The sequence below is a fragment of the Crocuta crocuta genome, unplaced genomic scaffold (genome assembly GCF_008692635.1).
Source record: "Crocuta crocuta isolate KB4526 unplaced genomic scaffold, BGI_CrCroc_1.0 scaffold167, whole genome shotgun sequence".
In the NCBI taxonomy this organism is placed as follows: Eukaryota; Metazoa; Chordata; class Mammalia; order Carnivora; family Hyaenidae; genus Crocuta; species Crocuta crocuta.
In genome coordinates, this window is record NW_027532406.1 from 3,283,501 (window position 1) to 3,298,104 (window position 14,604).

Here is a 14,604-nt window from a genome sequence, read left to right on the forward strand (position 1 = left end):
CTCTGATTTTTCTTCATAATGCCACATAATTAGGAATAAAATACCTTGTAGAAGGTGAAAAAAAAAGGAAGAAAAAAATAAATGGTATATGCCTCACTCCAAGGATTAATTCATAGCTTATTTCCTCAGTCTTATGCTCTGTCTTGCATCTCCTAAAAAGGGGCAAAGGAATGTGATAGGAAAACGTGGGCTTTGGAGACATAAAACAGGAAATCTGGATTTATATCCTATGCCCCCCACTTAGTACATGACTTAGGCAAGTCACATGCCCCCTTAGCCACATTTTCCTTATCTGGATAACAGGATAAAAATGCTACTGCCAAACTGCCCTGCAGGGTTCTCTCACTTTCTCTCTCTCTCTTTTAATTTAAATTCTTTTTTTTTTTTTTTAATTTGAGAGAGAGAGAGAGGCAGAAAGAATCTCAAGCAGGCTCCATGCTCAGTGCAGAGCCCCAGGCAGGGCTCAATCTCAAGGAATGTGAGATCATGACCTAAGCCAAATACAAGAGTCAGGATGCGTACCTGATTCAGCCATCCAGGTGCCCCTTCAGGGTTTTCTCTACCTATGATGACTACCATCAATAACATTAACAACACTTCTCTCTCAATAATTACAAGATTATAACATAACTCAAAAGCCATGTAGGAGAAACCAAGAAATTCAAAACCTGCCAGATGGCTTCTGCTTAGTTCTATAATAAAAGCCTCAAATATTGCACAGCGATGATTTGTATGCTCTTTTTTTTTTTTAATTTTTTAATGTTTTATTTACTTCTAGGAGAGAGAGAGAGAGACAGCGTGAGCAGGGGAGGGTCAGAGAGAGAGGGAGTCACAGACTGAAACAGGCTCCAGGCTCTGAGCTGGCAGTCAGCAAAGAGCCCGACGCGGGGCTCGAACCCACGAACCGTGAGATCATGACCTAAGCGAAAGTCGGACGCTTAACCGACTAAGCCACCCAGGCGCCCCGAAGATTTGTATGCTCTTTGATCAATAATGCTTTGCCTACATTTATGAAATCTTGCAAAATCTCCTTCAAAATATTCTGAAAAAAGTTTTGGGATACTGTTATAATGATTCATTAAGTGTGTGATCAGGCGGTGTTCTGCGTTTTCTGTGCACAGCGTGTGGTCTTACAGTGGATGGAGTGGGACACCTTGAGTTTTGGTTCCATTTTGCCATGGACCTTACCTTCAAAGTCATGCACTTCAGAAACGTTAGAAATGTTAGAAAAGAAATGCTCATAAAATTCTTTAAGATTAGGGGAGAAACGCCAAACTGGCATGAAGGTTATTATCCTTTTCTGACATTCTCGTCATCATCACCATCATCACCACCGAATTTGGATGTGAATATATGGTGAGAAATGATGACTTTTAAAGGAAAAAATTGACTATGATTTTTATCTGATTGATGTTCCCAAATGTTTAATTTCTAAATATTTCTTCCTGCTTCTTTCCTTTCTTTCTCCTGCTAGGAAAGGCACCAATGCCCAGACCCGGCTACAAGCCTCAGGAGCCCAACGGCTGCAGCTCCTATTTCCTGGGTCTTAAGGTACCAGAAAGTGTATGTACCACCACCAGCATTTTTTAGTTGATTGGTTTTAACTAAGAAAGTCCAAGAGTTCTCACTGAGGGGAGTGATCATTTACGGAATATAGTTGAGCAGTATAATTAAGTATTCAAAAAAATTTTTTAAATGTTTATTTATTTTTGAGAGAGAGTGAGAGACAGAGTGTGAGCAGGGAAGAGGCAGAGAGAGGGAGACACAGAATCCAAAGCAGGCTCCCTGCTCTGAGCTGTCAGCACAGAGCTCAACATGGGGCTCAGACTCACAAACTGTGAGATCATGACCTGAGCCGATGTTGGACACTTAACCAACCGAGCCACCCAGGCATCCTAATTAAGTATTTTAAATTGGGTTCAGAGTAAGAGAGATAATTTTCAAAGAAAGTATCCAATATCCTCTTATCAGGGGCAGCTGTCTCTCAGATAAGACCTTGTGTAGGGAACTTTAAAATCACCACTGCAAATACCAGCCGAATATTAGGGGATCAAACATAACTTCACATGAAATCTGACAAGTGTGACTTATTTAAATTAGTGAGACTTTTCCTATGATGTGCTGAAGCCATTGGCACTGAACAGTGAGAGCTGGTTGCTTTATTGTCAGGACTTTTGCAAGTGGTTGACCTCTTGCCTGGCAGCACGAAACCAGCTATGTTTAGAGTATTAAGATCATAGTAATCTGCACACACCCACCCCCAAGTATCCCCCACTCCCCACGCACACACATCCAGCCTATGGCTAAATACTTCTCATCACACTGCTGGCCATTTCTCAAACTACTGGCCTCCCCTGAAAACAAGTAATAAACTGATTTCTTTTTTTTTTTTTTTAATGTTTTTATTTCTTTCTGAGAGAGAGAGAGTGTGAGCAGGGGAGGGGCAGAGAGAGAGGGAGACACAGAATCTGAAACAGGCTCCAGGCTCTGAGCTGTCAGCACAGAGCCCCACGCGGGGCTTGAACCCACGAACCGTGAGATCATGACCTGAACCGAAGTCAGACACTTAACCAACTGAGCCACCCAGGAGCCCCTAAACTGATTTCTTTTAAGACCTCATGGGGGCCCTTTTATCTTTCTTTACTTCAGAAAAGAGGTGTCATATAAAATGTAGATAGAAGGATTTCCCCTCTAAACTATGATTTTGGATTGTGTCATCATCAGGCTAGTCTTCACTTTCTTCTGATTCAAAAGATTTTTACTTTGTAATAGTTTTCTAAGCAGCATAGTGTTTATTCTTTTCATGAAAATGCTCCCCACTAACGTGGTATTTTTGGGCAAATTGGGAAAAGGTCCTCTTTCCTCTTCCATTTTTCAGAAATTTATCAGTATGTTATACTGATTTTGTTAGAAAAGGAAATTTGACTTCCATTGGCTAGGGGTTTTTCTTAATAAACATACAAATCTATGATATCTTCTGGAATGGTGCCCCCTTTGATATGACACTCTTGTGCACTGCACAACCTGCACAGATGTGTTCCCAGCCTCATCCACAATCATCAATATGTGTTTGGATACAGAAGAAAGACAATCTTTTCAAACATATATTTATATCAGAGAAACCTCTTTTCTGGCTAATATACTTTACTTGATACCAATTTAGTAGCTATGGAAGTGGCATTGAAACCTCAATAGTGATGTACAAATGGGCTTGGGAGTTAAGATGGTGGAAGGTAGGAGACCCTAGGCTGGGTTTCAAAGCCCATCCCTTGAACACAGCTAGATAAACATCAAATCTCTTTGAACATCCAAGAAGTTGATCTGAGGACTGAAAGAGCAAAAATGCACAACTAGTGGGATGCTTGGGTGGCTCAGTTGGTTGAGCATCTAACCTTTGATTTTGGCTCGGGTCATGAACTCACAGTTCGTGAGATCAAGCCCTGCATTGGGCTCTGTGTACACAGTGTAGAGCCTGCTTGGAAATATCTCTCCCTCTCTCTCTGCCCCTCCATCAGTTGTTCTCTCTCTCTCTCTCAAAATAAATAAATAAACATGAAAAAAAGATTTCTCTCTCTCTTCCCCCTCTCCCCAGCCTATGCTCTCTCTCTTTCTTAAAAAAAAAAAAAAAAAAAACACAAATAAAGGTGAAAAAACTGCCACATTTTGGAAAATAGAAGCCTCAGAGAGTTGATTTTGGAGAGAGAGCTGTGGGTGATTTGATGGGGAGGGAGCCGTGGTCATGGAGCCCTGATCATGGGGTGAGAGGAAAAGAGAGAGAGAATGAACGTGCATGTGGGAAATTGCACAAGAAAAACTCTCCCCTAAAACCATTGTCTTGGAAAACGAGATGGGCTGAATAATGCAAATTTTTGTAAACAGTGGTGCACAAATCTGAAGTTTTGGAGGTCAGCACCATCGCCAGGGTCATGTCTGGCATGCTTAGTGAGGCTCTGGGGGGAAGGAAGGTGGAGACCCAGAAGTGGGCAGCATGGCCTGAGGATCCCCTGGGTCACACAGGGAGAAGCAGTTCTTCTGTGAGGCGTGCATTTGGGCGAGGACGCACAGCACCTCACTGAGGGGAAAAGACCCAGCCAGCACCCCTGAGCTGCCCTGTTCGCTAACACAGAAGTGGGGACACTGGCTGAGGGCGGCGAGCCTTGGTGCTGGCTTTCTGCCCTGCTTTGCCATAAACTCCAAGCCTCTGTGTAGTCAGTCACTCAACTGATTTCTGGGCCAAGCCGGCACTGGCCACAGGGCAGTGACACTCTCTCCCAGAGGATCAGTGCAGCTCTGTGCACTGTGCAGGTCTCTAAAATTTGGAATTTTGAAACGCAGCCACGTGCCTGAGACAAAACACGGGAGTGTTGTGCCGCCCAGCAGTTGGAAAGCTCAGATGCAGGCAGGGTAAAGGCAGGGACCTAGCGGAAGCCGGGACACAAGAGGGGTGATTGTTTGCTCTTCTGGGAGGCCTTCCTGAAGAGTGGTGGGCACAAGCTCCTCGTTTCAGGCATGAGAGAGCAGGTGACACCATTTTCGCCCTGCCCGGGAGCACTGACGGACATCGGTGAACAAAACAGTGCCACCAAGAGGAGGGCGGAGCTACTTACACCAAACCCTGCCCTCCGCTAGCGCAAGTCCGCCTGAGAATCAGTGCAGCAGGCCCCAGCCCCAGAAGACCAGCACAAACCCCTCACGTGCGCCAAGTCTCCAGGGGAAATAGGATCTAGCTTCCTCTTTTACCAGCGCTGGTGATACAGAAAAAGCTATTTTATTATTTTATTTTGTTTTCTTTCATATTTTGTTACATATGTATTTTGGGTTTTTTAAAGTTTTTATTTATTTATTTATGTTTTTGAGAGTGAGAGAGCAAGCAGGGGAGGGGCAAAGAGAGAAAGGGAGAGAGAGAGAATCCTAAGCAGACTCTGCACCGTCAGCACTGAGACCAACGTGTGGCTCAAACCCATGAACTGTGAGATCATGACCTGAGCCAAAACCAAAAGTTAGGCATTTAACCAACTGAGCCACCCAGGCACCTCACGTGTATATGTTTTTTTTTTTTTTTAATTTAGCTTCTTTCATTTTTATTTTGAGAGAGAGAGAGTGAGAGCACACGTGGAGGAGGGGCAGAGAGAGAGAGAGGAAGAGAGAGAATCCCAAGCAGGCCCATGCTGCCAGCACAGACCCCGACACAGGTCTCAGTCTTACAAACCGTGAGATCATGACCTGAGCCAATATCTGAGTCAGACACTTAATTGACTGAGCCACCCAGATGCCCCTTTTTATCTTTTTAAAAAAATGTTTATCTATTTTGAGAGAGAGAGAATATGAGTAGGGTAGGGGCAGAGAGAGACAGCGAGGGAGAATCCCAAGCAGGCTCCACACTGTCAACACAGAGCCATCCTTTATGGCAAGGAAGAAGTCAGATTTTCACTCTTTACAAATGACATGATACTCTGTGTAGAAAACCTGAAAGACTCCACCAAAACATTGCTAGAACTAATACATGAATTCAGTAAAGTTGCAGGATATAAAATCAATGTACAGAAATATGTTGCACTTTCTACATCAATAATGAAGCAGCAGAAAGAGAAATCAAGGAATTGATCCCATTTATGGTTGATACTGTAATGGGTATCATAAGATACTTAGGAATAAACCTAACCAAAGAGGTAAAAGATATGTACTCTGGAAACTATAGAACACTTATAAAAGAAATTAAGGAAGGCATAAAGAAATGGAAAGACATTCCATGCTTATGGATTGGAAGAACATTGTTAAAATGTCTATACTGCCCAAAGCAATCTACACATTTGATGCAATCCTTATCAAAATAACACCAGCATTTTTCACATAACTAGAATAAACAATCCCAGGGGCGCCTGGGTGGCCAGTTGGTTAAGCATCCGACTTCGGCTCAAGTCATGATCTCATGGTTCGTGGGTTCGAGGCCCGTGTTGGGCCGCATTGGGCTCTGTGCTGACAGCTAGCTCCGAGCCTGGAGCCTGTTTCGGATCCTGTGTCTCCCTCTCTCTCTCTGCCCCTCCCCTGCTCATGCTGTCTCTCTCTCTCTCTCAGAAATAAATAAAACATTAAAAAAATTAGAATAAACAATCCTGAAATTTGTATGCAACAACAAAAGATCCTGAATAGCCAAACCAATCTTGAAAAAGAAAAGTTGGAGCCATCATGCTTCCAGGCTTCAAGCTATATTACAAAGCTGTAGTGATGAAGACAACACAGTACTGGGCCAAAAACAGACACATAGATAAATGGAACAAAATAGAAAACCCAGCAATGTACCCACAACTATATGGTCCACTTATCTTTGACAAAACAGGAAAGAATATCCAATGGCAAAAAGATAGTCTCTTCAGCAAATGGTGTTGGAGAAACTGGACAGAAACATGCAAAAGAATAAAACCGGATCACTTTCTTAATCCAAACACAAAAATAAATTCAAAATGGATGAAAGATCTAAATGTGAAATAGGAAACCATCAAACTCCTAGAGGAGAACACAGGCAGTAACATTTTGGACATTGGCTATGGCAACTTCTTACTAGATATGTCTCCTGAAGCAAGGGAAACAAAAGCAAAAATAAACTATTGAGACCTCATCAAGATAAAAAGTTTATGCACAACAAAGGAAACAATCAACAAAACTAAAATGCAACTTTGAGACTGGGAGAAGATATTTGCAAAAGACATATCTGATAAAGGTTAGCATAAAATGTATAAAGAACTTATCAAACTCAACACCCCCCAAAACAAATAATCCAATTAAGAAATGGACAGAAGACATGAATAGACATTTTTCCAAAGAAACATACAGATGGTTAACAGACACATGAAAAGATGCTCAACATCACTCATTATCAGAGAAATACAAATCAAAGCTACAATGAGATATCCCCTCACATCTACCAGAATGGCTAAAATTAACAACACAGGGAACAAGAGCCAAAGTATGGAAAGAGCTCAAGTGTCCATTGATTGATTATATAAAGAAGATGTGAGATACACATCTGTGGGTGCATGTGCACACAGACACACACACACACACACACACAATGAATAGTACTCAGCCATCAAAGGAATGAAATCTTGCTATTCGCAGTGATGTGGATGGAGCTAGAATATATTATGCTAAGCAAAATAAATCAGAGAAGACAAATTCCATACAATTTCACTCATATGCGGAGTTTAAGAAACAAACAGATGAATATATGGGAAGGAGGGAAAAAGAGAGAGAGGGAATCAAACCATAAGAGACTCTTTATGATAGAGAACAAACTGAGGGTTGATGCAGGGAGGCAGGTGGGTGGATGAGCTAAATGGGTGATGGGTATTAAGTAAGGTACTTGTCATGTTGAGCACTAGGAGTTATATGTAAGTGTTGAATCACTAAATTCTACTCCTGGAAACAATATTATACTATATGCTAACTAACTAGAATTTAAATAGAATTTTGAAAAAAAAATGTAAACATGGATGGAAATTAAGATGGACGCACTAATGCTTCAGCAAGGGTTCACTCATGATCAAAATGTTCTCTTCTTCAGTCTTGAAGCTTCCCCTTTCCCTTTGCTTGTTTTTCTGTAAGATCCTTTGTTCCAGGAACTTGGTATGGTTGGCTGGCACCAGTGCTTGATATTCCTACTGAAACTGCCCAGATCCTGTATTTTCCTATAAAACCCCTCAGCCTCTTGTCCAGAGCAGGCTTTCACTCTTGGGGGCATTAGCTGGCTGCAGCCTCCTTTGTAAGGCAAAGTAACAGACCATCCCCCTTCTTTATTCCCAAATCTGTCTTCGCATTACATATTTCAGCTCTGGAGTACAGACGTTGGTTTTTGACAACAGTATGCACTCTATTTTGGGAGTAATGTCATTTTGTTTACTGGTACAAGTATTGTTTAGGACTAGTTCAAGAATTTCCAGTCAATTGAACTGAATGATAACGACTACACTCATCTAATTAATTCTCAGTTTCCTCTGCTGTGATATATGTTTTAGTTTCTGAAGCAAAGTAGTTTACTTCAGGTATCAGATGATAGGAATTTATCCAGAATTGCAGAGCCCAGGCTGTTGCCTAGCTTAATGAGTTACATTACCTCTTAATGTAACAATGGATTTTATTTTCTTTTCCTCAGAAGGGTATTTTATTTTATTATTATTATTTTTTATTTTATTTTATTTTTAAAGAGCTTTTTAAAAAAGTTTATTTATTTATTTGGAGACAGAGAATGAACAAGAGAGGGGCAGACAGAGATGGAGAGAGAGAATCCCAAGCAGGTTCCAAGCTGACATCACAGAGTCCAAAATGGGGCTTGAGCTCATAAACTGTGAAATCATGACCTGAGCTGAAATCAAGAGCTGGACACTCAACCAACTGAGACACCCAAGTGCCCGTATTTTATTTTTAATAGGCTTCACGCCCAGCATGGAGCCCAACATGGGTCTTGAACTCAAGACCATGAAATCAAAATGTGAGCTAAGATCAAGAGTGGGACATTTAACCAACTGAGCCACTCGGGGCACCCTGTCAGAAGGGCATTTTAAACTACAGCAGTTCATAGCCTGCTTTAGTGGCCTTGGAGTAAAAGTTCAAATAAGGGAGCATTTAAGGAGACACAAGTGGAAAGGATCTATAATAGCTGATTAATCAATCCCCACCTGTACCATGAAACCATATTTCCACAGCTTCCACTCAGGTTCGAGTTTATATTATCAAAGAACTGCAAAAGGTTCTAAGATGGTCTACCAATATCTAGATGCCTCGTTCCAAACTATTTCACATACCACAGAATGATCACTCTCTGTAATCACTCATCCTATCATGTTCCTTCATTGCTCGAGAGTCTTTATCAAATTTTTTTTTTNTGTTGCTTCATTGTATACTTCTGAGCCTTTGAATCCTTTGCTCAAATAAAATCTCACATAATATAGGTTTAGTTGAATTTGGAAGTCCTGCAGCTCTGCCCTCGTCACTAACCTTCTGATGTTTATTTCTATCACTGTAGTGGCCTGTGAATTTGAAAAATACTATATCTAAAACAAAAAGAAGAAAATGGATTATTCAGCATTAATAAACTAATAACCAAACCATGATCGAAACTTAACATCCTGTAGCTGCCAACCTTATGCATTCTCTCAAACTGATCTGAAGTGTAACAGGAACTTGAGAACTGGCCTGTTAATAACAAGGTGGGCAAGGTTGCCTAAGGTCCTTGGTCTAAACGTGGCATTTTCTTCCTCACTTTTCCCCAGATGGACTTGGGCATTCCGGCAATGACTAAGTGCTGCAACCAGCTGGATGTCTGTTACGACACTTGTGGTGCCAACAAGTATCGCTGTGATGCAAAATTCCGATGGTGTCTCCACTCTATCTGCTCTGACCTGAAGCGGAGTCTGGGCTTTGTCTCCAACGTGGAAGGTAGGTACCTTTAGGGAATCTACTGGTAGGCAGGGAGTTTTGTTGTTTTCATACAGAAATATATCCGAGCCCCTTTACGCAAAGAGACCATTATCGCTCACTGAACTTTATAGAACACTGTGACGAACGTAAGAAGGGCGAAGGAAGATTCTGGGCATTCCTTCACTAAAGTTCTTGCTGTCCTGCCCAGGAGCTGCTGGCACCACTTCTGATGGACAGGGCCACACCAAAGCCTTTCCAGAGATACAAAAATCTATCCTTTAAGACTGAAGAAAGAGTTGGCCAACTGGCTTTGGTTATTCATTCCACTATTAAATAATTTTCCAAATCAGGAATTTTTCTGCATAGGACCACTTGGTTTGTTTTAAGCCCTTTTTTCTTTATTTTGTTTTCAGTTGGGGAAAGAATTTTTTTTTAATCTATCATTTTTCTTTAAAGCTCTCAATATTCTTGAGGATAATTATTTTTAAACAACTGCTTTGCTACCCAGTTTCTAACGCTGATTGTGTAATTTCCTTTTCCGAATTCATCTTAGGAAAAGCTTTAATCCTTTAGTTTCTGAAGCCAGAACATTACATTCAGGTATTCACATTATATATTTTTAGATGACAAAGTTTTAAATTTAAGCTTATAAGAGATTGGCCTCACGCCACCGAGAAAGTCAGCAGTAGAAGGAATCTTGGATCATTTTCATAGATCAATGTCTGGAGTGTAGTCCTAAAGTGAATGTGTGAAGGCTTCAAAATATGAATAATTAATTGAGCCCTGTAAAAGGGAGTATCACTCTATCTGTACCTATACAAGGTGAATAAGTGCCTGCTGCTAATCTAGGGTCAGGTCAAGTTACTTCCTCTAAGCAATGTCCTATTGATTTTTTCTCCTAAATATCTTTGATGTAACACTTGCCTGGTTACTGCAAGTTAATCTTATCTCTGGGTCCCATCCCGTGTATTTTACCCGTAGGGACAAGATATATTTTTGTACCATATGAATCCAGTCATTACTACTGTCTATGTAAGCCCTTCAATTGGGTCTTCTTCCTTAGGAATAAATCCAGACTCCTTAGTATTATATACATAGCTTCTTCTGATCCAGCCCTACCCTACCTCTCCAGCATTATCTGGCTTATTTCTGATTTCTCTCCTGACATCTGCCATTCCAAACTACTTGGGTTGATGGACCATATTTTTCTGCCTCTGTGGTTCCCTCCGCTTGGAGTACTCTGATCATTTTTTGTTTTTGTTGGAATAGCTTTATTGATACGTAATTCACATACTATACAGTTCAACCATTTAACTGCTTTTAAAATATGTTCACAAAGCTATGCAATGAGCCCCACGGTCAATTTAGAACATTTTCACCACACTGAAAAAAATCCCCATACCCATGAACAATCCCACTCCACTCCGTCTTTGGATGGAGTGAATCCCTTGCTGGCCCTTGGCAACCATGAATCTGCTTTCTACCTCTATTGATTTGCCTATTCTGGACATTTTGTATAGATGGAATCATAAAACATGTGGTCTTCTGTGACTGGCATCTTTAACTTAGCAAGGTTTATCTATGTTGTAGCATGTATCAGTATTTCATTCCTTTTTATTGGTAATTTATAGTCCATTCATTATATGGACATAATGTATTTTCTTTAGCCATTCATCCAATGAAGGACGTTTGGGTTATATCTACCTTTGGCTCTTATGAATAATTCTGGTATGAACATTGATATATAGGTTTTTGTGGAGACATATCTTTTCATTTCTCTTGGGTATATACCTAGGAGGGGAATTCTGGATTATATGGTAATTTTATGACAAACTGTTTTCCAAAATAGCTGCACCCTTTAACATTCCCACTAGCAATGTATTAAGGTTCCAATTTCTCTACTTCCTTATCAACCCTTGTTATAATCTGTCTTTTTGATTATAGATCTTAGAGAGTGTGAAATGCTATCAACCATGGTTTTGATTTGCATTTCTCTGATTGCTAATGATGTTGAGCGTATGCTTATGTGCTGGTTGGCCATTAAATATCTGCTTATGAGAAATGTCTAATCCGATCCTTTGCTTCTTTTTAAATTGGGTTACTTATCTTTTTATTATTGAATTGTAAGTATTCTTTATACTTTAATATGCAATATACACAATATATTTGTGTATTCCATATATACAAGTCCTTTATCAGATATATGCTTCACTAATATTTTCTCTCCTTTTGTGGAGTTTTTTTTCACTTTCTTGATGACATTATTTGCAAAGCAGAAGTTTTACATTTCAATAAAGTCCAACTTATCTATTTTGTCCCTTTTGTTGCTTATACTTTTGTGTCATATGTAAGAAGGCGTTGCTTTACCTAAGGTCACAAAGATATGCTACTATGTTTTTTTCTAAGAGCTTTGTTTTAGTTCATACATTTAGGTCTATGATCCACTTTTATTTAATTTTTGTGTATGATGTAAGAAAGAGATCCAACTTCATTCTTTTGTATGTGGATACACAAATGTTCCTGCATATTGTTGAAAGACATCTTTCTCACATTCAACTGTTTTGGCACCCTTATAAAAAATCAGTTGAGCAAAAATGCAGTGTTTATTTCTAGATTTTCAATTCTATTCCATTGATCTATGCCAGTGCCACACTGTCTTTATTGTTATGGTTTTGCAGTAAACTTTGAAATCAAGAAGAAATCTTCAACTTTGTTCTTCTTTCTCAAGATTATTTTGGATATTCTAGATCCTTTTAATTTCCTTATGAATTTTAGGTTCAGCTTGCCAATTTCTGCAAGAAATGGCAGTTGGAATTTTGATATGTTTTTGTTAAATCTGGAGATCAATTTGAAGCATATTACCATCTAACAAAATTATGTTTCCTTATCAATGAACATGAATGTCTTTCCATTTATTTGAATCTTCTTCATTTTCTTTCAACGATGTCTTATATTTTTCAGAGCACAAGTCTTACACTTCTTTTGTTTAAGTTATTCATAAGTATTTATTCACTTTGCTGTTATTATAAATAAAATTGATTTCTTAATTTTATTTTCAGATTACTCATTGTATTTCAATATACGGAAATACAACTGATTTTGTATATTGATCTATTATCCTGCAACCTTGCTGAATTATAATCACTTATTAATTTTAATAGACTTTAGTGAATTCCTTAGGTTTTTCTATACACAAGATAATATCATCTACATATCATCTCCCTTTCCAATTTGGATGCTTTTTATATATTTCTCTTGCCATTTGTCCTGTCTAAAACATCCAGTACAATATTGAATAGAAGTGGTGACAGCAATGTCAAGAGCAAATAAATAAATGGTACTAGACAACCAATGGGTCAAAGAATAAATCAAAAGATTAATAAAGAAATATTGAGACAAATGAAAATGGAAATACAACATACCTAAACTTATGAGATGCAGCAAAAGCAGTTCTACGAGGGAAATTCATAGCAGTAAATGCCTACTTCAAAGGGAAAAAAAGATCTCGAATACACAACCTAACTTTAAACCTCAAAGAAAAGAAAAGCATAGGAGCCCAAAGTTAGTAGAAGTAAGGGAATAACAAAGATCAGAAACAGAAATAAGTGAAATTAAGACTAAAATAACAGTAGAAACGATAAATGAAACTAGGAGCTTTTTTGTTTTTAATGTTTTATTTATTTCTAGGAGAGAGAGAGAGACAGCATGAACAGGGGAGGGTCAGAGAGAGAGGGAGTCACAGACTGAAAGAGGCTCCAGGCTCTGAGCTGGCAGTCAGCACAGAGCCTGATGTGGGGCCCGAACCCACGAACCGCGAGATCATGACCTAAGCAAAAGTCAGACGCTTAACCGACTAAGCCACCCAGGCGCCCCTAGGAGCTTTTTAAAAAAAAGATGAACAAAATAGACAAACCTGTAGCTAGACTCACTAAAAACAAGAGAGGACTCAAATAAATAAATTCAGAAATAGAAGAGGAGACATTATAACTGATACCACAGAAATACAAAGGATCACAAGAGACTACCATGAATAATTATATACCAATAAATTGGACATCTGAGGAGAAATGGATAAATTCCTAGTAAAATCCAACCTACTGAGAATGAATAATGAAAAATGAAAAATAGAATCTGAACAGACTGATTATTAATAAGTTGATTGAATCAGCAATGAAAAATCTCCCAACAAGTGAAAGTCCAGAGGAAGATAGACTTTTATATTTCAACTTTTTTTGGCAAGAGAGTGCAAGCAGGGGAGAGGGGGAGAAAGAGGAAGGAGAGAGAGAGAGAATAATTCCAAGCAGGCTCCAAGCTCAGCACAGAGCCTGATGCAGGGCTTGATCTCACAATCATGAGACCATGAACTGAACTGAATTCAAGAGTTGGATGCTTAACTGACTGAGCTACCCAGGCACCCCAAGATGGACTTTCTAAGTGGCTTCAACATTTCAAGAAGAATTAATCATCCATTCAAATGGCTTTAACATTTAAGGAAGAATTAATACTGATCCTCAAACTCTTCCAAAATATTGAAGAGGAGGCATCACTTCCAAACTTACTTTATGAGGCCAGCATTACTCTGATACCAAAACTAGACAAGGACATCACAAGAAAAAAAATAACAGGTAAATTCCTGATGAACATAGATGCAAAAACCCGCAATAGAATATTAGCAAACTTAATTCGATAATATTAAAAGGATCATACATCATGATCAAGTGGGATTTATTCAAGGGATGCAAGAATGGTTGAACATCAGCAAATCAGACAATGTGATAAAGCACATTAATGAAATGAAGGATAAATATTAAGTGATCATCTCAACAGATGCATAAAAAGCATTTAACAAAATTCAACATTCATTTGTGAAAACACCTCTCAGCACAGTAGGTATAAATGGAACACACCTCAACACAATAGATGTCATACATGACAAGCCCACAGCTAACATCATACTCAGTGGAGAAAAACTGAAAGCTTTTTCTCTAAGGTGAGGACCATGACAAGGAGGCCCACTTTCACCACTTTTATTTAACATAGTATTGGAAGTTCTAGCCAGAGCAATTAGGCAAAAAGAAGAAATAAAAGACATCCAAATTGGAATCAAAGATGTAAAACTGGGGCGCCTGAGTGGCTCAGTCGGTTAAGCGTCCGACTTTCGCTTAGGTCATGATCTCGCGGTTCGCGGGT

General features: G+C 39.3%; 1 protein-coding gene across 3 annotated transcripts in view; it reads left to right on the forward strand.

Moving 5' to 3' along the window:
• The window catches only part of PLA2G12B (phospholipase A2 group XIIB), a 31,710-nt gene that overhangs the window by 11,421 nt on the left and 5,685 nt on the right, over positions 1-14,604 (forward strand). For 2 of the 3 annotated variants that reach the window (XM_077778637.1, XM_077778638.1), the window contains exons 2-3: positions 1,475-1,563; positions 9,267-9,432. In XM_077778637.1, coding sequence (XP_077634763.1) covers positions 1,475-1,563; positions 9,267-9,432 — 255 coding nt within the window. The remainder of the gene's footprint in view (positions 1-1,474; positions 1,564-9,266; positions 9,433-14,604) is intronic. The other variant, XM_077778639.1, reaches the window with a different exon arrangement.